Source organism: Dryobates pubescens, chromosome 22 (genome assembly GCF_014839835.1).
Source record: "Dryobates pubescens isolate bDryPub1 chromosome 22, bDryPub1.pri, whole genome shotgun sequence".
NCBI lineage: Eukaryota > Metazoa > Chordata > Aves > Piciformes > Picidae > Dryobates > Dryobates pubescens.
In genome coordinates, this window is record NC_071633.1 from 12,450,104 (window position 1) to 12,475,396 (window position 25,293).

General features: G+C 37.4%; 1 protein-coding gene across 9 annotated transcripts in view; it reads right to left on the reverse strand.

Annotated features, from left to right (window-relative positions):
* Window positions 1-25,293, reverse strand: part of SOX6 (SRY-box transcription factor 6) — a 356,106-nt gene that overhangs the window by 114,648 nt on the left and 216,165 nt on the right. For all 9 annotated transcript variants that reach the window (XM_054171552.1, XM_054171551.1, XM_054171548.1 and 6 more), the window contains 2 exons: window positions 21,521-21,693; window positions 17,958-18,026 (listed from right to left, as the gene is read on the reverse strand). In XM_054171552.1, coding sequence (XP_054027527.1) covers window positions 17,958-18,026; window positions 21,521-21,693 — 242 coding nt within the window. The remainder of the gene's footprint in view (window positions 1-17,957; window positions 18,027-21,520; window positions 21,694-25,293) is intronic.

Consider the following 25,293-nt stretch of genomic DNA (forward strand, 5'->3'; position numbering starts at 1 on the left):
TGTGTGTATGTATAAAAGCAATAAGAATGTGAAGAGAAGTGCAGTTCTACCAGCCAGGATCCCCAGGTGTATCAGGTAGAACTAAAGTTTTAGAATTTGAGGGCAATTATTTAACTAGTTGCAGTTATTATTTAAATTTGGAGGGGAGAGGGGGGAGGAAATGATGTAATAAAAGTATTTTTTAAAAAGGAAGGTCACTAACAGTTCCTTTCAGAACATCACCACTGCATAAAGATTTCAGTTACTTCAATATAATACTTGGATCTTTGATTACCCTTTTGCTTTTCAAAGTGCTTTTGAACAATGAATGAATTAACAACTGTGCAATAACCACCTATTTCATAACTATTCCTATGGATATTAACCTGGTATTGTCATATATGCAGAAGTAGGCTTTCTCAAAAACAAGTAAGAAATGAGAATAGAAGAAAGAAAACAAAGGAAAAAGGGCAGAATGAACTGACAGAGAGAGAAAGAGGATTTCCCAAAGACATCTAATGTCACGCATATGCATCTGTTTCCCACCTTTGCACTGTGTCTATGTATCATGCAAATTTCTCACATTACTCAAATAAAATTTGCCTCATATTAATTATATATTTAGCCAGAAGAAACTCGTGCTCTTATACCCATATAAGACTGGAACTGCTCCCCAGTAAAAATTTCTGTCAGCATAAAGGAATGACCTATATAAATACTGTATTTTTTATTATTCAGAACTTTCTTAATTTTTTCCACCACTCCACTTAATATTTCTGCATGTTTTTTTGCCAAAACAAATTCAGTATCTTTGATGGTGTGTTGTATGTTTAATCCACTTGTGATTTTTCAGTTAAAGAAACTATCCCAAACTCAAGGGTTTAAAAACTTTTTTCCACTGCTATTTCATATTTTCACTTATACCCCTGTGCATTCATATATGCATTTTAAATGCTTCTCTCAAACACCAATAATCCCTCTTTGAAGTACTGAATGGAAACCAAAAGATCAGACATTTTCTGTTCAGGACTTTTCTCTCTACAGGAAGCACTCTGAGCTCACAATTTGACAGTATTTCCCTTGTCTTCCAGTCTTTAATTGTTTTCCTCAGCAAAATTTCTTTCAAGTAGGCAAATTTCTTTTAGAGCTGCAATCAGGTCATGGTTGATAGGTCGCTGATGACTGAATATCTCCACTCCCAGATTGCTTCTGGAATACAAACTGCTAAAATAATGAGTGACACAAGAAGTTTCACAAGTTCAAGGGTGAATACAGTCCAATGCATTTGTCACCTCCAGGCATCTGATTTCACAATCTACTGAAGTGAAAGCTTCAACTAAAGCAAAATTTTCCTATGGTTGGGTTATACATAAGGACTCTGTCCAGTTTGGATTCTTTCATTCAACACAAAGTGTCACATAGCAACTTCTTGTGTAAAGGTAGAGATAAGAAATCCAACCTGTCTGAAGGAGTCTGGAAAAAAAATCTTTCATCTCAGTCTAGATGTCTGTTTTCACAGAGATTGTGGACACTTAGCTTTCTTTGTCTTTATCAAATTCAGCTGAAATCAACCAACAGGCTGAAAAGTCGGTGGCACACACCTTCAAGCACACAACAAGGACCTGCATAATGCTGATTTCCAGCAGCAATCAGGCTCAAATTTCACAAGGAAGGGGAATCACAGTTCTACAACGTTCAGCTCCACTTGTACAATGCAGCTTGCACAATGCAACTCCTCAAAGTGGAAGATTTTCCTGCTCCAGTGCTCCTGCTTCAATCCCTCTTCTTTCTCCTCCCAGGCACTCACTCTCATGCCTGCTTTCTTGCCAGCTCTAAAAGCCCCTTCCTGAGAATTTATTTTGCTCACTAAACTGAGAGTGAATCATGTACTACTGTAAGTCAGGCCTTGTTTAAATTTGATGGTTAAAATGTCCTATTTTGCTCTGTAATACTGAGACTATGCTCACATTTCTTACACGGTTCTGGATTCAGAGTCTGGATCCCACGTCAGGAGGAATCTGGGCTCTGCTCCATTTGTCAGATTTTCCTTCAAAAGAAGCCCAAGAACCTGCCCAGGATGCAGGCCATGATGCACAGCAACACATTTCCCTCAGGGGGATAACAATGCCACCAGGCTGTGTGGGACATTTGCAGCTTAGGCTCATAGATCAGATATAAATCCTGAAACAGGACTGGGAGGTACATAAAATTGGTCAATGAGAGTCTAGAACTAATAGTCCAAGAGAAGAAGCAAACTAGTGGCTTCCTCCGAGGGTTACAATGTAGTTTCTAGGATCCTTTCATGACATTTGGTCCTTTAAAGCATCCTAAAAAAATAAAATAAACCAAATAGATCCCTATGCCCTTTACTTAAAATAAAATCTCCATGTAAGATCTTCCATCAATTTGTCCAGCATATTCAAAGCCAATCATTACAACTTCAGACAAAATTCTAATTGGTGAATTTGTGGAAAATATGTAGGGAAAGGTGAAATAGATCATGGAAATTAAATAATTTCTATTCCATTTTCTGTGACATCTGCAGACCCTCTGCAAGAAGGAAAGACAACAGCATTTTGGTCAATACCTAAGGCTCTGTTTCCATGGGAAGTGTGTGCATATCCAGAATAAGTAGTTCAGTAAGCACCAGAATTTACAAGTGCTGGGTTCCCATGGTTTTGTGTGAGATGCTAACTCAGAGTTTTGCTTTTCTGCTGCCTACTAAAGTATAAACTCAGATCAAAACCTCTCCTGAAGTTAGGGCATTTTAACACCTCTTTTCCAAGTACATTCTTCAAGTTCTAATACAGGGAGAGCTTAGGGCAACCTTAAAGGTTTTACCAGGGCTACTAACTTCATGAGACTTAAGCGGCTGCAATATCTTTTAGGCTTCTTTCAATAACTCCAGTGTGGTTACCTAATTACCTAACATGTTTGTAAATAGAGAAAATATCTAAGTGGGGAGGAGAAATGTAACACTGAGTCAAAGCATTCAGGTAGAGAGAATGTTTGAGAGAAGCACTGATTATTCCTGCTTTCTTCAGTACTTTTACATGATTAACATTTCCTTCTGATAACCGGACAACAATGCAGCAAAAGAGAGAAGCTCATTCTGAGCTGGAGACAATGAGCATGAGTTCATCTTCTTTTTTTTTTCAATTGCAAAAAAAAAGCGAAGTATTGTGGAGCCATAGCTTTAATACTCACAGCTCTTCACAAAAGGCTCAGTGAAATCTGGGTCCTGTCATAGCATGACAAGAAGATAATCTGTGTGAGACCTTCCTTTCTGATTATGAGGCGCTTTCTCTTAATCAGATGGAAAGTCTGTCTCTTGGTAAAGAACACCCTCTCCTCCAGAAAATAGAAACAAATCTTTAGAGAAAGGCTTAGTCAGAATCTGCATGGAATTCAGGTTAAACCATTTTCCCTGGGCCTTATAACAGCACCAAATGTCCCTGCATATATGTAACTCCTTAACTTCATCCAAAGTAGAGTTTTAATCCAGGCAAGATTTCAACCTGTAATATAGGCCTTTGTAGCATTAACATCTGAATGCTCCTGGAAGCTGCAGTTCATCAAGAATTATATACTTTGTCATCTCTAGGGAGAAAGTAAATAAATGGCTGACTCTAAGCCTTGACAGCTGTAAATCTCTCACCAGGATGAAGGCACATATACTGTTTCTGTTCTGTGGAGTTATTCCAGATTTGCACAGGAGCAAGTAGGATCTAGGTCTGGTTTGTGACTTCAAGCAGAATTCCTTTATTTAGTGAAGAGCATACATTTATTTACTTAAGAATGACCATTTTAATTAAAAAAAAAAAATACTCGCCTCTAAAGAAATCTGAAGGGAACTTTGCACTCCTTCCTATTACTATTTTTCCTCTCTTCAGCATGCAAAACCAAAGGAGCAGATAAACCAAGAATCCCACATCCCATGCCAGTGATCCACCCTCCATTCCATTCTTCTCTCGCTGGGCATTTTTCATTTTAAATAGTACCTCTGAAATATTAACCTACAACACTGTTATAAAGCAAAACCAAAACCCAACCAAAACCCCAAACTACAAACACCCCAAAAAAACCCAACCCAAACAAACAATAAAACCACGAACAAAATTAGACTGAGTAATCTCACAAAGATTTCATAGCAGTTATGCCAAAGGTGTAATGGCTACTATTACCTGTAGAAACTCTCTGTATTACTTTGGAAGCAGGAGCAGCACCCACTAGATGTTCCAGTTTCAGTTTTTCTAAATTTTAGCCCTTTCAAATTCAAAAGCTCATCTGAATCCAGAGAGCAAGCTGCTTCTGACTGAGGTCACTCTGTAACTGCTACTCTTGTCTCAGTTTTCCCAAATGTATGTGCACTGTGTCCTGAGCGCAGGCCACAGGCTTTGATGTCAGGTGTCCCGAAGCTTTCTCGTGTTGTGTTGAAGCCTATTCAACACATGACCTCTGTTTTGGTTTTGATTTTAAGAGGATCAGTATGTTCTGACAGAGAAGACTCAAATAGGCTGCCTGTTTCCCAAGAAAGTTTCCTGTTTGTCCCAGAATAGGAAATAAGCCTAAGACCACGCAGTATTTCTTAACAAAGTGCTGTGCTAATGTTGACCACAACATTTTCAAACCTGTTGCACCTGAGTGGTTCATCTTTCTCTCAAGGTAACAACACAGTTTGGCAACACTGTCCAAAGAAAATAACTGTGTTTTCCATGTTTAAAAAAAACCCAACCACCACTCTGTCAAATGTTTAGCCTATTCTCCACAGAGAATGCCAAGTGGCAGTAACACAGGAGTGCTCCAAGACCCACATTAGAAAAAGGGGAGAAATGTTCTACTTCTTGCAGGCAATAGTGTTACTTGAAAGGCATCACAGAGGTCTGCTGGGTCTAAACACATATTTAAATATGTAGTGAAATGGTTATAAAAAGCATACCACACTGGACGTGCAATTAAGTATATATCAACATGCTTTACACATGCTGGACCATTTATCTGGACAGTATCGATTATCATATTTACTTGAATAAAGCAAGCACTAGGAATGACTCCTACTGCTATAGGTTAGACAAGGAAAGAATGAGACAAAAGAGGAAGGCATTGGAGCACCAACTTTTCTGCACCTTTTGGACAAACATCTTTCCATGAACCTAAGAGCTGCTGATTTTCATTACAGGCCTGAAATAAAATGAATGCACTTCTTATTTTATTTTTTATCAGCATGACCTTTAAAATGGTTATTTCACAAAGAGAAATAACACCTTTGTAATTTTAATGTATGTTTATATAAAATGAAAGTGGCAGTTCTGTGTTAATAAACCTTGTTTAGGGGAAGAAAAAAAAATAAAAATCAGTTGCTGAACTATGGTGAGTAATTAGCCTCTTAGCATCCCCTTTCTCCAGCAATGCTTCCTCCTGAGCTGGCTCTTTTAAATAGCTCCAGTCCTGGCTGCCTTTGTTGAGCTTGGAAACTGTGCACATATGAGAGAAATTAAGCCCTCATTTAACAGGGACACATGCCTGTCAAGTCCAGAGGAACAAAGGCTGGTCCCTGGGGGCTACTCAGCTCCCTGAGGCTGCCACTCATTCTGTTAGCAATGCTTACCCTTTACAGATTGTGTATAAAACCCAATAAATCATTTCATCTGCTCTGGTTAATATACACATGAGCCTGGGACTTTCTTCAAAGTATTTTTTTTTCTTTTGCCTCCAACTCCATTCGTTTATTAAGAGGTGACCTATGTTTGCTAGCATAGCCAGATTTTTACCTTTATGTAGTAACATTAATGTCTGTGAAGTAAACCTGAAGCATTTAGTGTTGAAAGAAAGATGTTTGATGCTACATCTTTTCCACACAGGAAATGTTTTATTACTCTTTAATGGTCAATAATCATCAGTGTCTATTCTATAAATTGCTAGTATATTCTGTTTCTCCTAAAGTTACACCTGAAATGTATGTTTATTTCAATTGATAGTAAAACAGAGTAAATAAAATGACACGTGTCGTCTTGCCTAGGAAGAGAGTCTTTTCTCAATTAAAACAAAAAACCAGGAAAGTAATATCATGAAGAAATCATTTTAGCTTTGTTCTTACAAAGCGTTATCACAGCAACTCATCTAAACTACCCAGGATAAAACACAAAATAGTGTGATGATTAAAATAAATAAATAATAAAAATAAAACCCATGCCACAATATTAATTGCACAAAGTGATAACTGAAGTAAACACACGCAAGACAAAAATATTCATACAATGTATCGGCTACCTCTGAGCACTCTATGGTGGATGGGCATAATTATCCCCAAATATAAATGCACACACAGAGCAGAGGAGTATTTTACAGTGAATAGAAAAAAAGCAAAATTAAATGCTGTCATTTCCACATGAGCTTTTTTGTCTTTGAGAAGAAGGCCTGTTTCTAGTATTAGACTGACATAAGTGGTGAGAACATGAACAATTCTGGCTGAGGAAATGGCACCCTATGCTGCATTCAATGAAGCAAAACTCTCACTAAGTTGAGTGTGAGTTTTTTCATGTACTTAAGTGCAGGACTAAGCAATGAAGACAAGTAATTAGTGTCAACTAAAAACATCTTCTTTCCCCAAAACAGTGAAAGCAATACTTCAGTGCCTGCTATTAACTGGGATTTTTTTTGCTTTGTTTTGTCCACTTTGCAATTTTTATCTAACACATTGAAAGCATGCCATTTTTCAAGCAACAATATTAAGTTTTGTTTTTAAAACCACAAAATAAAGAGGAATGACTGTTCTGATGGCTTTAATCCTGATGATACTGGGAGCCTCAAGTAAAAAGAAATGGGTACAGCATGGAGCTTTCCCTGCTCAGCAGGCAGAGAAAAAGCAGTTCTGGATTTGATAAGTAAAACCAGATACAGTCAACGGTTATATGCTAGTCTTGCAATTAATGGGAACCATCAACAGATTCCAGGTCCCATTCATGTATTTTAAAACCCCTGCATGTTGTTGTTATTTATATTCTTCACTGCAAATTTGTGTCAATGCAGCAATGAAAATCACCTGACAGGACCATGTCACCTGACATGGCCCCTTGTCCCAAAAGATCTGACAGCCAAAAGAATCTATTGCAATCTAGCTAAAAATAGCAACTCCAGTTAAAAAATATCCAAACAGACTATAATCAATGGCTACAATTCAGTGCCTATTAAACCAAAGATATTAACAGATAATTATCTTATATGAACATACTCCTGTGAAGAAACCACAATACTATTATATCAAGTCCCTGCAATGTCAAAAGGTGGCAGAAATGCAATAAATAACCTATTTCTTAGGAACACATAACTGTACAATGCAATGCACATAACTACATTGTTCAGTTTAATAGGGATCTAAAGCTTCTCTTCCACCATATACACATAAAATGTATTTCTGAATAACTGCTCTACAGTCATAATAGACAGGAATGATTCTGTAAGTATAAGGAAATGAAAAGCAAGCCCTTATCAGTAAAAATAAGTCTCTCATAAAAGTAGTTGTAATTCTGGAAAGAGTCTAACTAAACCTAATTTGCATGAGTAAGAATTAGGTCCAAATTCAAGTACCTGGAACAAAAGTCGCAAAACAAACAAAAGACTTAGGAGAATTTAGTTCATCCCTCAGTATCTGTAACTGGATTTAGCTGGTTAGCAGAAGATCTGTTTCCAGAGTAGGCCATAGGCAAGCATTACTCAGGCAGGATTTTTCCCCTTGAGTAAAAATGATCAGAAACTCTGAGGCACACTATCCACCTACTCTTTACAGATCAAAATGCAAAAGGTTGCCGTGAAAACAAGGGAGAATATGCAAAGGTGTTATATGCTATGTATGCCACTGACATAATACTTTAATAGGATATGCTGTAATTTCCTGCAATTAATATCTTAGCAGAGCTATAAAGGCTTTTTTCCAAAATTATACCATTGCATTTACAACACTAAAATTAATGTTGTGTCAACCTTTCCATTATAAGCCCCCTTTTTCAGAGGTTTATAACTTGGCTGTAAAAATGTATTCTGGTCTAAAATGTGGCACGCAATGGAGATTCAAAACCAGCCATTTTGATTAAATAAAAACCACTATTTAATGCTTTTTCAAGCAGGTCTTTTGAACGCCCTACAAAATGTGCAAGGGACTGCCAAGTAATCCAGGCATTCTTTGAACAAAATATTATTTTCTCTTCACAATAAGCCACTGTTCAAAGCATGCTCCACACGTGCACATGGATTTGGGAAACTACAGACTTCTTCATTGAGAGGAGCGTCTTAACTGGCCTTTCGCTGTGACAAAGGCTATACTGGTGGGCAGCTCAACGACACAGGAGACTCAAGTCAGCTGAAATGGGTTTCATTGCACCAGGGGAGTGAGAAGAATGAAGAAATATTTCTGTCTCTCTGAAAATGTCTGGCTAAAATCTCCATCAGAGAAAATGAGGGCAAACAATAAATTGACAGTCGTGACAGAATGACAGTCGATACATTGGAGAGGCACCCTTTGAATTCCTAAACCACAGATTTCAGATCTGTCAAATTTCAAGAACTGGATCGAGTCACTTAGGAAATTTAACTTAGGTGCTTAAATTAGGAACCTCGTTGTCTAATCAACAGAAGGTAATTCACAGCACCTGGACTGCTTTATATATGGAGCCAAAAGTCCTAATTCAGTTACTCAAATTAGATACCTAAAATTAGATGCCCCCAAATATCTATATGCTTTTCATTCTGCCTCAAAAGAGTGTTGTGAGGATAATACACTTCAGCTTATGAGACACTCAGATATGCAGTTACAGAGGAGATGAGTATCCTGAAAATATATCACCAATAAAATTCAATGAGATGGAAAAGGCAAAGCTAGAAATGTGATAGCAGGCTTCTTCATATGAATCACTCGTCAGAGCAAAAATCAAGTGCCGTATCGCCTCCTCTGAGAAAAGTTTGTTTCTGTATTTATATTATATAAATGGCCTTTGCAAATAAGGAAACTCAGTCCGTGCTGAGGCACACTGCACACAGGTATACACTGCACTAACACTTTATTTTGTTACCTGTAGCAAATACCCCCACTACTCACTTATCTAGCTGATCTCAATTTTAAACTAATTATATGTTCTTCCAACTCGTCAGTCTCTCATTTACAGAATAAAAACAACTAATATATTACACTAAAAATAAAGTTCCCTAACTCAGAAGTACCTTTCCACACTGTGGAGTAGTGATATGTCTTGAGATGTATTTCACACTTCACCATCATCCATGAATTTCTTTGCTTTTATTATTTAGTGTTACAACTAACATTTTCTTTACGTAATGTCAATTTGGGTGGGTGAATAAGATTAATTCAACGTTTCATAATGCGCTGTTGTATACTGTTTACATAATTCAGTTGAGTTTTTTATTGAATGATTACAAACTTCAATTTAAAATTAATAACATTTTGTGGGAGTTACTGCATGCGAATTAAGCGTGGTGATGTCAGTGCATCCCCCTGGAACTTGGAAGATATTTCACTGTGTTATATCATGTGCCGCACAGTATATCAATTTTTATTTCCCATCCCTCAAGTATGGAATGCACACTGTGTAACTTCTTAGATTCTTAATACAGGCATAATTTACCCAAGCTGTGCAAATGCCCAACTTGCTGAGGATGATATATACAAGATTTATCTAAAAGACTAGTTCCTTCAAACAAGCAAAAGTCTTGCATGCAACACAAGACACTATATTATCTAATTATTTAGGGAGAGGGGGTTCTAATGTAACAGACCAAAGGAACTAGGGTGTAAACTGCGGTCATAAACTAACTTCTCCTTATTCTAGCAATGACTTTAAAAATTAGACAGGTGAATTCCAGGCAAGGCCATTAACCAACTTTCTTTGAGAGCCAGGCTTTGACATTTTTATGAGTAGATAAGCTGGTTGCATAAGATAGTGGATAGTGAATATTAGAAATATTCATTCTCTTCACTTTCACATATATGCCATCAAACGTACACCAAATGTTAAACAGCATCTGGTTTGATCATTTACCACTTTGTACACACTACTACTCTCTTTATATGAATTCCAAATTCCTGAATGCATTCAGAAAGTAAGGCACTTAATCCTTCCTTGCTGTCATGACATTAAATATATTTAAAATAGCTTTTAATGTTCAAATTCATTCAGTAATACGTTTGAATCCTGGAGGACTCCCACAATTACAGCTGAAAAACATTCTGATTCTCTAGGTCAGGACTTAGTCCATCTGGCAAATTTAAGATTTTACTGTGAGATTTCAAAAAGTACTTTACAATTTATTTGCTAAATCCTTTTGTCCTTTTTATGTGAGGCTGTACTTCATCATTTTTCTCCAAATACCTGCTTCTGCAGACAGGTATTTTGACCTCTGATATCATCACATTCCAGTCTTGCCTGTATATATGAGTATTTCCATAAATCAAGTCATTTCAACTATTTTCTTTATTCACTATATCCTGATAAGTGTGTCAAATAGTGTAGGTTTTTTGGTTGGTTGGTTGGTTTGTGCCTTTTTTTTGGTTGGTTGGTTTGTTGTTGTTGTGGGGTTTTTTAAGTCATGTATATCCTGATTGTTTTCCTTCTTGGCAATCACATGGTTGTCAATCACAAAAGTCAACTGAAAAAGGAACTAATTAGAAATGAAAGGCAAATATCTTTGGCAGTTTCTGTTCAGTTCTGGGATATGTTTCCATGTAACACTGATGTAAGACCTGAAAAAAGAGCTGGTGTGCCCAAAAAGGTCACCTGCTTTTTCCAACTATGTCTACTTGTCTAATAAAACACATTACATCCTGTAACAACCCTACCACATTTATATCTTTGATATTTAAACCACAATATTAATATTCTAAGTCCTTTCTTACACAAGGTGCTCAATTCTGCAGAGCCTACTTTATGTGAGCAATACTGAGATACACAAGTCATCAAATACTGGCTATGCAAGTATTTCTCAAACAAGTAAGACTTCACAGGATCAACCCTGTCGGTAGGCTGCCAGTTGGCTCAATTTCTTCTCTCAGTTATCTGTTTTAGTTAGTGCACACCACTTAAGAAAGAAACTGGTTTTCTGTTCTGGAGCAAATAATACATTGTTATTACATTATTCCAAATATCACAGTACTACAATGTAATTACAATTACATCATGTAGACTGATGGAGGGCACAATGCAGCCCTGTACTACCAGAGGAATAGCACCAGAGAGATTCAGAGGGGGATAATCGTCACCAAACTCTAGGAGTTAGATCAGGGTGTCTGAATCAGCAAGCACTGTGGCTGCCACAGCACGTCGCTCCATGCTTGGCTGGAACAGGCAGACCACCAGCAGAGAATGACCCCTGGGCAGTTGTACAGGTGGGTAGCAAATATTTGCTTGATCCTCTGCTGTTATGCAGGAGCTGCTTATAATCTGCCCCTAAATTAACAGAGCTCAAATCTGAAGCCCTTCTGTAAGCAAAGGCTGTAGAACTAGTGTTTGGACTCAATAGAATCAATGAGATGTTAGCCCCTGGCTTTGACAGAGGCACTGCTGAGAACAAGCACTTAAACCAGTGGTGAGACAGCAGCACAGCACCTCCAGAGTGAACAAAGCACCAATACTTGAACTGGGGAGTAGGGATGCCCTCGCCTTCAGTTCTAATTTTAAAACACATGTGGGAGAGCGAAAGTGGGAGGGCAGATACTATCATTTTCAGAAACCAACATGAGCCTGAGAAACAGTGACATTTACTTTGGTTTAACTAATTTCCACACATCAGATCATGTTCAGCACCCATGTGCCAAAGTCCTATTCTTCAAGTCTGTTGAAACACCACTTTCCGAAACATGTGTGCTAACATTTGGCCAACACCACCACAAGATCATTTTATTAACTTGTAGCTCATTTCATAGACTGCTGCTCATGTTGCTAACATATGCTATTCTACCATTTACTGCTCTATAATTAGAGAAGTCATATGAAAGAGATACACAAGGCTTAATTTTTGCATTAAATACAATTTGTTTAGACTCGGGTGGATGAAATAAAGCTATTAAAAAGAAAAAAACCCAACCATATAGTGAATTAGAAAACTGCAAGACAGCTAATTTAACTCTTATAAGGTCACAGTATAAATTTTTTAAATTCCCACTCCCCACTTTAAGACCACATGCAGTTTTAAGGATTGTGTTAAGAGTTAAATTCAGAACTTCTTTCTGCTTGGCCAGGATAAATCTTATTTCCAGGGGCTGAGCACCTCAGGAGCAGAGCAGCTATCAGGATCCTTCCAAAAGGCGAATCAAAGTGCAAGACCAGAAGCCTAGGAGTAGCACAGGAGGGGTGAATCTTTAGCACAGTGTGTTTTTTTGCTTAGCCCACCACTATGCTGTCATGCCAAAGCATTTTTAGTATGGAAGAGGCTGAATAAAGGATAGGGAGCATTGCCAGAATATTTATTAAAAGCATGGGCTGCTCAAGGAAGGTAAGCATCCCACATCACTTCTTCCACACAAATGACAGGGAAAATTCCAAGTCAGACAGCCATGAAGATGGTTTCTGTTGGAAAAAGCTGGTCTGTAATAGACCTTTTACTTGTATAATTATCAAATAAGGACTTTAGAACACACTAGTAAGCCACTCTGCAATAATAAATAAAATATGAGACATTTGACTTTGATTTTTAACAGATTTGTCTTTCCTCTGTTGGATCAGTTTCCATTTTTGCTAAGCAGGTATGAACTGGACAGAAGCTGCGATGCCATGCCTACAGCAGAGCCCCCCTGAATTTGAATCAGTGATTTAGCACCCAGCTACAAGTTACGGGCACATAACAGCACTTCCCTCTTCCATACACACAACTGCATTGCAGAAGGGAGTTAGACACAGATTTATTTTTTTAATACTGAATAGTTAAAAAAAAAATAAAATAAAAGTGACAGCTGGGAGCTGGTCCATAAGCAAAATGGAATTTAAGGGAAATGTATCCTTTCTACAGCAAATTAATAAACTGCAGCTACAGTTTATTAAGCCACTACAATAATTTACATTTTCTATTGCCGTAATCTTGACTGCTTCTAAATTACAGTAGTTTTACCTATTCTTTAATCCAGAGACATCATTATTAAAATGTTTGATGCAGGCTACAGTGCATCTATCATTACTAGTAAAAGTTAATTAGATTAGATAAAAGAAATAATTAGATTTGCATTTTTATCCTGGTTTTAAACTTCCAAAGAGGATCACAACAGTGTGCCTGTGGGCAATTAAAAACAGCATACAGCAGTGAAATATAAAGGCAGAAAAGGTCTGTTTTTCCTGGCTAATTCATGATTGAAGATACAATTACAAAATATTTTAAGGGTTTGCTGAAGCTGGGGGCTATTCCTAGACTTCTAAGCTTTGTTTGTAACTCTCGCTCTCTTTCAAGGGAGTATCTGATCTGCGTACCCTGCCAATAGAAGTATCAAATTGCTTTCAATGGCTTTATTTGGTCCTCTTCAGAGTTTGCTGGAAGGGGATCAGTTTCATAATCAATAACAAAAAAAAAAAATAGAAAAAAAGAAAAAAGAGGGGGAGAATATTCCCTAGTGCTGGAACAGTAACATTGCAATTGCTTTTTGCTTGTCAATGCTAAACACAGTTTAGAAAGAAAGACAACCTCAGAGAGCGTAACTGAACTGACAATAACTATATCCCAGCTTGTGCATTTTCAGCAAGCTCACTGCAAGAAGCTTTAACCTGTCTCCAAAAGGCAATAAATGAAAGGTTCAGCTCTTAAAATTGGAGGTCAGTTACATACTTAATGATGAAGCATATCTTTAAATCTATTTCTACTATTATTATCCTAGCAAAAAATTAATTAACCAGGTCAGAGAGGCTATGAAGGCTAATGTGGAATGTAATTATTCCTGATCTTTAGACATGTACTTCACATAAAGTGATAGTCCTTATTCAGCTCACCAGGTACCTGAATTGTCAGTAGTTAATCATGGATAAGAAGAGAGACTCATTGGTTCAGCCTCTTAAGTTTTAAGTATGATTCAAATTATTCCTATTCAAGGACAGTTTAAATAATTGTAATTTTTGTATTGCTATTCTTTTGCTTGTTTACTATCACAGTAATCATGTTCTCTCTTTGTGACTGTAACAGAAAATGCAAGAATATTAATATGAAACTACAACAGTATGAGTGTATAGAGTAAAACTAGCCAAAAAAAAATTGCTACTAGGAATAATTTCTAGTGTCTGAATTAAAACATACTTATGAGCCCAGAGGAAGCTAGTTTTTCTCTATGATGGAAATCATACTGATTCAAACAGAAGACGAAATGCTCTGCACAGTACAGAGGAATAAGGTGAAGGGAAGTGGACAAAATCAGTTTGGATCATCTGTCACTGTAATACCCACTGAAAATTTTTGCAGAAGAGTTCAACAACATATGTAATTTAGGACTTGCTCTAACAAAGCTTCCCATCAGAGGAAACTTTCATCCCTTACATCCACACACCACCACCCCCTGAGAAGGAAATTCTGGAGCAACATGCTCCAACCATCAGTGGAATCTAATCCTCTTCCTCATCTGAATGTAGTAGGGTCAGAAGTAGTCCCCAAGCCTTATTCTGAAAGGACTGCATTTTGGCAACAAGACATTGAATTCACTGAGTCAAGCAGTTCTCAAGGTAGGAAGCATTCTAGAGATGCAAGTCTTGCCTTCTTCCAACATTGTCTTATCTTCATGATGTACCACCAAATTTCTCCTTTAAACAGCTTTTCCCCTTACCCTTAGAGGTTTTCATTTTTCACAAAACAGGTTAAGAGATGCCTTTGAAATAGTTTTGGTTTGTGCCTTTTACTTTGAGAATTAATACTTTTTGTTAAACAAAAAATCAAGTTCTTAAAACTCGAATTGACTGGAGACTGATCTGGGAACTCTCACTTGCCCTACAGTATTTTCTCAACTTTATTTCCACTAAGAGCAATGATTTCTCTGCACAGCTTTGCAGAACGAAGAACTTAATTTGGCATACTAGATTTCCTCCCATCTCTATGGACCTCTGTAGAAAAGTGCTTATGAACATTATGAATATTTGATCTCAAAAATAACAACACATTGCATTTATTTGAAATTGTTCATATAAGATTCCCAAAATATGATGTTTGAACTGAGGAACAGGAAACAATTTGACAAATTTTAGATAATCAGACATAAAGCAGGGAACACCTCCAAATTCCCACTCCCTTTAGATAACAGACAAAACTGGTTTCCCTGACATGCATACCATGAAAGCAACATTAGCTTCACTTGGAAAACATGAGATGATTATGCAGAACGTTTAATGACCTCAGTACTCTTGAAACACCTATGTTGTTTTCATGTGCTAAGTCTAGCTATTGTCCTCTTTGCTCACAGACTGTTGACAAAGTTTTGGATACATAACAAGTCCAGAGGAAGGTGCTCCGTAAATGGTCTTAACAAACAAAACCAACTAAATGAAATAAGATGTTTAAATGGTTGAATAATACACAATACAATGTCAATAATTAATAGGAAATAATGAGAATTCCCAGTGAATTAACCCAGAGGGTGTCCAGAAAAAGAGATATTTTATTTAATATGGATTATTTCCACTTTTTAATGTGGTTGACAGAAATCTTGTAAGTGCCATCTAAAGTCATTACTAATTGGCTAAATGGCTAAATAATTATTGTTTAAGAATTAACACTGTACCTCAGAAGATGACACTGTGTGTCTTGTGATGAAAACACTGCATCAGCAATGTCCCACTCCTACACCTGGAGAACATGCTGTACTTATTTCAAGTAGCTGTGCCATGAATAGGCCCATGCCCAGATGGAACTGGCACTTGTGCTCCTTGTATTTTGTAATCTCTTCAACAGGGGAGTGTCAGAGAAGCTTGCTATTGTTATTTCATGCATACAAAGTATAGATAAAAATCCACACTGCTTTAAATCCCCGTTTCCCAAAAAGGGTTGCTCAAGAGTGTCTTTAAACAAGTGTACCTTGTAAACAAAATCAAGTAAGTTACTGGGGATGCAGTTCCAAATTCTACCAAGTCCTTTATAGTTAATGGAGACAAACAGCCATTTTAAGGAATGATTAATCTAACATATTTTAAATATCTACTTTAGAACAAGATGAATTGCATCCTAAAACTATTCAGTCTGCTTCTCTCTGTTCACTATAAAAACAATCTGGAAAATTAATTGAGACAGAGTCTACACTGCAGTTATCAACTTTTGATATGATGAATTCCACCCAGAGTCACCAGTGTGACTTCACTATCAGTATCAAGATTTCCTGGGAAGATGCTGGGAGGGGACCTGGGAGAACTGGAACAGCATTGCATCTCTTACCTGCCTCCTGGTTTCCTTTAGTCCCACCTATATCCTTTAAGGAGCTACAGGTCTCAACAAACTGCAATACTTGCAATCAATTCAATAACAACAAACCTATTAAGAATTGCAGAGACAACTTAGCAACTAACTTCTCTCCCAAGCAACTCCTGGCTAGCAAAGCTGCCACAGAATTCTGAAAGAACAAAATAAACAACGAGGAACCACTTGGCTGACAAGCAAACAGACTATGTAAATTAGTGTTTAGCCTAGGAAACAATCTCCTAATAAATGTTTTCTTAGTTATCATCTTGTAAGATCAATGTATATTGAAGATAGTATCTGCCCAATGTGCCTAGTGCTTCACATTGGAGTCTGTAGTGTTCCTTGGGTAATGAGATGCCCACTATCAATCTGGCTGACAAGGTCAGAGAGGAAACAGTCCTCATTGTCTCAGGTACATTGTAACAGATTCATGTAACTATAAAGAGGCCAAACTACTGAGGAAATATGTAGTAAGAGTAGCTTATATTGGCAAGAATTGTGAAACAAATCTAGGGAAGGATCACCAAGCAATAACAGTAATCATTAAAGCTCTTCTCTGCATTTGCATCTAGGAATGAATGGGAAAGAAAACTTATGGAGGGTTCTATACTACACAATAAGAAAACTGGGAGTGAACAAGAAAACAAACCTGCAACCTATTCTAAAATGAACACGCAAGCTATTTTCAGACCACATTTCCCCTGAGTGGGTGGAAGGGTAAAGCTACTGGAAAGAATTGAGTGAACTGAAATATAAAGTACCTTTGAACTTTTTACTTTAGAGCAGGATACTTCCCAGTAAAATATACCTACATTCTCCAAATATTACCTGGCCATGATCCTTCTTCCTGAGTCCTAATTTTTAAAAGAGTTTTTAAAATTTTTTAAAAATGCATGCAAATAACAGCTCTGTTTAATAGACTCATCCTGATCTAATTGGAGGTGTCCATGCTGACTGCAAGGAAGTTGGATAGGATGACCATTGAGGGTCCCTTCCAACACAATGGAATCTGTGATTCTGTGAATCTGTAACTGGATACCTCCAGAATTTTCACTGGTCTATAAAGGCCCACTTACTCCAAAGGTACATGAGACACATATACCTGTGGGTCTTTGCACCTGAGCTGGCTGATCCCAAGAACTTCGTATTATCCAAATGTCTATTATTGTATTCTATAGCTGATTAGTTAATGAAACGGAAAATATTCTTCTAACCTTATACAGCACATTTTGCCTTTTTAGGATAAGGTATTCCATAAACAATGATTGAAATTCCTCTTTTGCTTCACACAATAGAAGGCAAACTGATTGCAGATTTTGCACTTAAATGGCAAGATTTAAGGAATAGTTCATAACTTTCAGAAGAAAACTCTGCTTATTAATGAAAAGCTCTTTCTATGAAAAAGATTTTTGACAATGATTTTCTAAGACACAAAGACTCTCTGTAAAGAGCATTTTTAGTAGGGCTTGTTAGGAAAGCATGTGGTTGCTTTATTTTAGATCCTTCCCTCTACATAAATGGAATTTAAGTATAATCAGAAGAGAGCAATAAAACACACTGACCTGAATTTGCTGCTGCAGTAGATTGATTTTGTGCTGCTGTTGCAGAAGTTGCTGCTGTTGTCTTGCAATCTATTAGAAATAAAATTTCCATTAAATTAAAAGAGTAATATTGAAACTTCAGTATTATTGAGTGAAAAAAATAGTTATTCTTTACTATATTTTTATTAAGCATCATTATTTTTTTTTAACAAAACAAGGATGTTTTAGAGGTATCTCTCCACGTGATGTAAACATTTTAAATTTAAATGCAACATAAATTCTAGTTAGCCAGCAAGAAATACATATTTTAAGCATTTAGGCCTCAGTTCTGCAGAGCATAGAAACGGGTTTAGCTATGTGCATGTGAATAATCTCATCACTATTCAACAAAGCATTTAAGCCTGTGGTGATCTTTGACTATGATGCATTACTGTTAGCTACAATGGGAATGAAACACATGCTTAAAATTAAGTGCTTTGCTGAATGGGGATAGGATTACTCAGGTGCTTAAGGTTAAACACACATTTTCCTGCTTTGCTGAACTGGAAGCCTTAGCTAATATTTATAGATGTTTCACTATTCAGCACAGCTCCTAGGGCGAGCTTCTCTAACTTCATCCACAATGAGAGAACATTACTTCTCTTGTAAATCTCAAAGTCTTCCTATTCACTTTGTATAAAAGCAGTACCTGATGCTCAGTAACTCATTCTCAACACAGCCTTGTGAAATATGTGGATAATCTTACCCTTATTTGGCAGATTCAGTGAGGGATCTGGAGTGCAAAGGTTCACTCCATCCCTCCTTTAACACAGACGGAGAGAAGCAAGTGTTCAGGGCTGGGAGCACTTGAGACTAACGAGAACCTGCCCAGACAACTCACCCACCCCTACTCCCACAAACCATCCCAAGTAAGTGTGGAAGAGTAGAAGGGAAATAGGATCCTGACCTCAAATCACAGAACTACTTGCTCCCTGCAATGGGTAACCTGGACTACAGCTATGATGGAGAAGCTGCAGTGAGCTGGGGGAGCAACTGGACCTCTGCTTTAGAAGGGTAACTGCAGCAGACTGAAACAAGGACAAGATTTGTGTTTCCTGGAAGCCCTGGCCTCAGCAATTCTGCCACCTTAATTTCTTAAGTATCATTTCCCCTCCTATAAATATTTATCTAGAGCAGAGGAACCACATAAAACTGCAAGACAAATGTAGCTTAGTCTCTCAAATCCACTGTTCCAATTTTGGTCTCCTTCCCCACCATCTTCCAAAGACATTTATGAGAAAGATAAGTGAAAGGTTTTATGATAAAGAAACATTACAAAGATGTAGCAAGGCTGACTTGTAAATAAGCAATCACATATTTTTAGTGCACAATGTTCAGATTAACTCATACGGAATGTACAGTTACATATTAACAGCTTGTATTTGTGCACACAGGGAGGATCAAGTTTGTAATTTTCTTAATCTCTCACTTCATCACCTGGAAATAACTCTGTAATTTTTGTCACTGCTACAGTTAAAATTCAGTTTGGTATGGGAGATCAATACAAAATTCAAATGCATTTTAAGTATTGGACTCAGAGAGACGAACTGAGATCTATGTGATTCTGGGGCTGAATTGCAACAATGTGCCACCCAGCAAAGGAATCGAGGAACTGTTGCAGCCCACTACACTGGTGCTTGTAACAAAGCTCAAACTCTCTTTATGAGCCTGGTGTTCAAGTATTTATTGATAAATCTCCAAGTCAAGTCAATAAAAATATAGTGAATGAAGACTGAAAAAGCAGCCCTTAGTCAGCAAGTGGAAAAGCAAGTTGAAGCAGAGGTAGCAGCCTGTGTGCTCAGGTAACCTAGGGACAGCTCCTAGGACATCTGGTTGTCTATTGTCAGTCAGTGGTCAGCAGTAGTGTCTATGCTTGGAAGAGCAACTCTTAATGGTAACAGTGCTACAGAGAATATTTAAACACCTGTATGAGTTCTCGAGTTACTATTTTAATGAGTAACACACCAGTTGTGGTATTCGCTAGTGCTATTCACCAGTGCTTCTCACTAAAGATAAGCTCTGTCAGGCTTAGGTCTACGTTGTCCTTGCTGCTAAATCCCAGTAAAGGTAAGAGAAAGATTATCACAATATTCAGCTCCAGAAAGGAATTATTTGTAATTTCACATTGAAATGAGACACCCCATGATGTTGCCTCACCAGTCACTCTTTCTGAGTGCTCTTTTTTGACAGATACACAGTATCCTATGTCCAGGATAGTTTGGAGCTACTAGTGACCTGGCTGCTGCTTAATGTTGGGGGGGAAACTCAACCCACCACAACACTGTAAGCCATAAGCTAGGCAAGGATGAAATCTTTCTTTACTTGTGGGAAGGCACTGATCTGCCAGAGTTCAGAGTGCTTGTAAACAGCTCTTTGCACCTGTATGTACAACAAAGTACCATTCGAATAGGCATTTCCTAAAGAAACCCAGAAATGTACCATGAAGCATCTAGGGTCAGTCCTCTTAGATGGAACAGTACTGCAACAGAAAATGGATCCAGTACTTTGCAATGCAATTACTACAGCACAGTCTTGCTGTATAGGTTTGACACAGTAAAGTAGGGTGCACAAGCACCATGTGGCTCAAATTCTGAATTTTATTTGCCTATCGGTTGAGCTACATGCTCGCTTCATTGAGCATGACAACCTAGTTTTAAGTGTCATTTAATTTTCATTTTGAAATATAATTACAAAGTGTTCACTGTAAGATATCACTCGTCTGCAAATGTGTCAAGATTAATTTGTGCTAGCTTATTCACAAGTGTCAATAGTTAATTACTGTGTCATCTCTGGATGGCTAAATGACATTCTAACTTCTGATTTTTTACAGTGTTCCTTTATGTTATTTTCCATTAGGGGATGAGTCCATATTCCTACATGTGGGCAAATACTCAAGCACATAAAATACCAGACGTCACAACTCATTAAAATCAACAGAGCATATATTGCTGTATATATCCTATAAAATACATTCAACTGAAAGGATAATTCTAGTAATAATGTCAGATTCCTAAAAACCACACATTAATTTGGATCTGTCTGACCTAATGCCCAGGGGACCAGTGCATGGGATCATTGTTGTTACACTTTTGTACAAGAAAAAGACAGCTCTTTGCACAGCTGTGTCTTTTAAAAAACAAACCAAACCAAAACAAAATCTTACTTGTAGAAGGTATTTGAAGGACTGAGGATGCTTAACATTTTTTGTTCTATTGTTTTCTTGTCAAAAAGAGTTACATAATGATTGTAGTCTGGTTTATTTGTAACTTCCCCAAATCACATCTCAGTGCAAGAAACAAGAACTGTGAAATCAAATGCCATTTATGCTAGGAAATTTGACTGTCCACACACACTTTTTTCTCCTCGGGGTCCTATAATATTTCCTTTCTCTGGAAAAAAAAGATGTAATTTCTGCAGATATTTAAGCTCTTTTTAGAAAACAAAAAATTAAAAAACCCAAACCACACAATACACCAAGCAGGGCAGCGTTTATGATAAGCATTCTGCATGAAACATTTTCACAGGTTTCTTTCTTGGAGCCTCACCTGTTCTTGCTGTTGGCGAGCAAGGTCCATTTGCTGCCGTTGTTTTTCAATTTGTGAGGCTGCCAGCTTTTTCTGTTCATCATGGGCAGCCAGGAGCTGCTCCCGTAAGCTGATCAGCTGGGTGATCATAGTAGAGAGCTGTCGCTCTTTTTCTGCCAGGCTTTCTGGTGTACCTAAATGTACAGGAAAGATGTACTGTAAATATGAGATAGACAATAGTTACCAAGCAGTATTCACCAAAAAAAAACCCCAACCGGCTGAATCACCAACAATCTTATTTCAAATGGCAGCTTGAATATATATTTTGCTAACAAATCCCCAAAGAATCTAGCACATAGCTTTGCTGTGCTCTAAGCAGTGGAGGATGTAACAAAAATTGGAGCAGAAGATATATAGTATTTCTTTTTTTCTGACAGGAGTAATTAACGATGCACAGTGTACAAATTCCTATAGCTTTTCCATCTAAATCTGCCCAGTGTCATAAATACATTCACAGTTTATTAGACATAATTTCCCCTCGCTTTATATATTTTGCTGTGTTTTTTTCCCCAAGAATGTAAAAATACTTTAAAAAAAAATAAAAAATTAAAGGATGCTGTTCAGTGGAAGAAGCAGTTTAATAGTTTATTGATCATTGCTCTAAAATACCAATATATCAGATAGGTCGTTAGGGTAAGTGTAAGCTTTGGTTATGGAATGCATATTAAAAATGAGCTCTACTTGTCCCTAAGAGAAATAGCTAACCTGAGAAAATGGCTTTAAAATTTTCATTTAACTTTCAAAGTTTACTCTACAGAGAGCACTTAATTAATATGAAACTACGGTACATTTATTCTTTGCACTAATGATGCTTAATGGTCTGTTTATGGGTAAATTGCATGGGTCTCCTAAGTAGAGAATACAGGGTCCTTTTGCAAATCAATCCAAAAATTCCCCACCTTAGGTATGAACATATTACTCTGTCACAGGCTGCAATGTCAGCTCTTGTATCTGAGCCATACATTGCATTTCCTTCTGTGAGCATGTGAGAGCCACCACTCTACAAGACATAATGCAGCTATAGTCAGGCAGCAGTTCAGGGACGTGGAAAGAACATTGGAGAAAGGCGTACAGTTGGAAGTGGGATAAATGAAACAATTTTCTATTGTACAGGAGAGCTGAGAGTTAGAGAAGAAACAAACCAAATCGAATCAAGAACTAGTCAGGTCTGTAAACTGCCACAGCAGCACAGAGGAGTGGCACAAAAGAGAAGGTTTTTGCATGCTTCCTTTCCTCCATTTACAACAGAGGACTGTGATAAAGAAGTCACAGGAATTTAGAAGTGGAAGAAAACATGTGAGGAACAGGACCTGGGAGGGAATGGAGAAACTGTCACCAAAATGATGACTCCACCTTCTTCCCAGGAGTAAGATGAATATCTTCTAGGGAAGAGAAGAAAGAGGTTGACAGGTTTCATAAGGAGAGGGAAGAAAAATCAGACTCCTGCCAAGCAGGTGACAAACCCATGATGCTCTACTATTTATATCATGCTATGATGGGATCAATGTTATTCTTAAACAGAATTTCATTTGCAAAAGCAGCGTACAAGAAAACCTCTGTCTGCAGTTGCTTGCTACTGAAAACAAAACTTCACAGTTTAAGGCATTCATTCTATATCAAACTCCCAGAAATGAGGGATATCGGCTTTTCTGTACATTTCTTAATTGTATGTAACATACTGTAACAACATAAAGTGATGAAATATTATATTTCTTAGTCACTATTTAATATCTTCGTTTTAAAGGTCTGCAACAAGCTGGTGTTTCAGTTCTTTGTAATGCCAAATCTTAATTCAGTATATATCTGGCACAAGCCTTGCAGACATGCAAAAATCAGTAACTTCTGTTCTAGCAGAAGTTTTAGAGATGGTTAAGAATTTTCTTTTTTCTCTTTTTCACATGAAGTTAAAGCTGAATGACACTACTATTCAGAGCAACTCATTGCAAAACGGTGTGATATGCACAACTGAAGCAATGGAAGTTCTGTGCAAAAAGATGTTTCAAAACAACAACAAAAAGATTTTTGAAAGTAATCTTAGGCAGGTATGTGGCCAGGAAGATGTCTACACTGAAGGTACTGCCTTGCCAGGGTCCATTAGCTTGTACTTAGTTCCACACTGTTGACATCAGTTCAATTGCTTGTATAACTTTAGTACAGATTTACCTTAACCCCCTCAAACTGTATTACTCACTCTTGAAGATTTTGCACCATGCATCAAAGGATGTTTAGGTGCTTTTGACTATGTTATAGTACACTGATGTTTATTTTCATGGATAACAGACTGTTCTGCAAAGAAAAACTCCCTTGCCCATCATGACTACAAGAGTTCAACCACTCCATCTATTTTAGAAAGCCAATGGGAAACAACCTGCTGCCTCAAATGATACTTCTTGCCATCCACTGCCACCTGGGAAACCACAGCTTGAGACTTTCACATCTGTCATTCAGCTTTGGCATTGTAATGCAGGCCACTGATCTTATAAAATATTTTACACACCCAAAGCAGATATTAATCTCATACTCCATTTCCGTATTATTCTGTATGCTTTGTACTTGCCTCAAAATATGAATAGAAAGCTATCACAAAGAGTGCCTGCTAAGGCTGCAAGATGTGATTGTTTTGCTATGATTAGTTAGAACAATTTGATATAGTTGCAGCAAATTTCTAAGGTCACTTCTTTTTCTGTTTTTCTAAATCTGATACAATAGTAGGCAGAAGTAACTGTTCTTATTCAGGAATTCATAGCAATTGTTTTTCTTTCCTTTTCCCCCCAGAGAAACACATCTGAAATGAATGACCCCATTTAAAGTACTCTACTCTTTAATTTGTACTGCGCTATGCAATCCAACAACAGAATAGAACTGATGACCACAAAATGTACACTGTGCTCCTGGAAAATAACAAGACCTCCACGAAGCTGCAAGACACCTAACCGAACACTGCTCAAGATGAGAAAAAGCATACGATGCAGAATGTTGTATGAGCACTGGCAGGGGTGGGGGGTATAATTTAATTTTAGAGTGGAAAATCCCAACCATTATTTTACAGTTTAAATACCAATAAAAAACAACTTGCTCAGAATGCAGACCAGATTGAGCTGATCTGGCTGGGCCAAGAGAGGTCATCAGTAGCTGTGTGCCATCATCATCTGTTTTGCATCCACTTACTGCAGCAAGCAATGAGATTCCTAAACTCATTACCAGTAAATAAACTTCTGCTGCTGACTAAAAATATCTATAAATAAAAAAAAATGTAGCAATCTGTAAAATGTATTTGCAATAAAAACAGATAAAACAAAAAGCTTAGTAAAAAATATACAGTAAATATGCCAGCTTCCATAAAATATTATATATCACAGCGTGCTCTCTGTTTAATCCTATTCTTACTCCAAAGACAGCACTGCATTTTTTTTCCATGGGATCTTCCTTATCCCCAAAACACATCTGTCTTGAGTTTCTCTCAGATTTGTCAGGTGGATCAGTGCTCCCCAGGGCCTGCTCCATCTGAAGTATTTTAATTTGACTAAACACCTGATTTATTTTATCTCTCCGATGAGAAAGGCAGTTTGTCTTAATAGAGCCTGTCAGCCTACAGTCCCATTCACAGCAATTTACAGGCAGCCAGGGATGCTGGAAAAGAAGAGTGCTGTGATTCTGTATTTTATCCTCCTGCAGAAAGCACCTAAAAGCAGCTATTCACTGCTACTGCATGTGGCATTTTAGAACTGAATTAG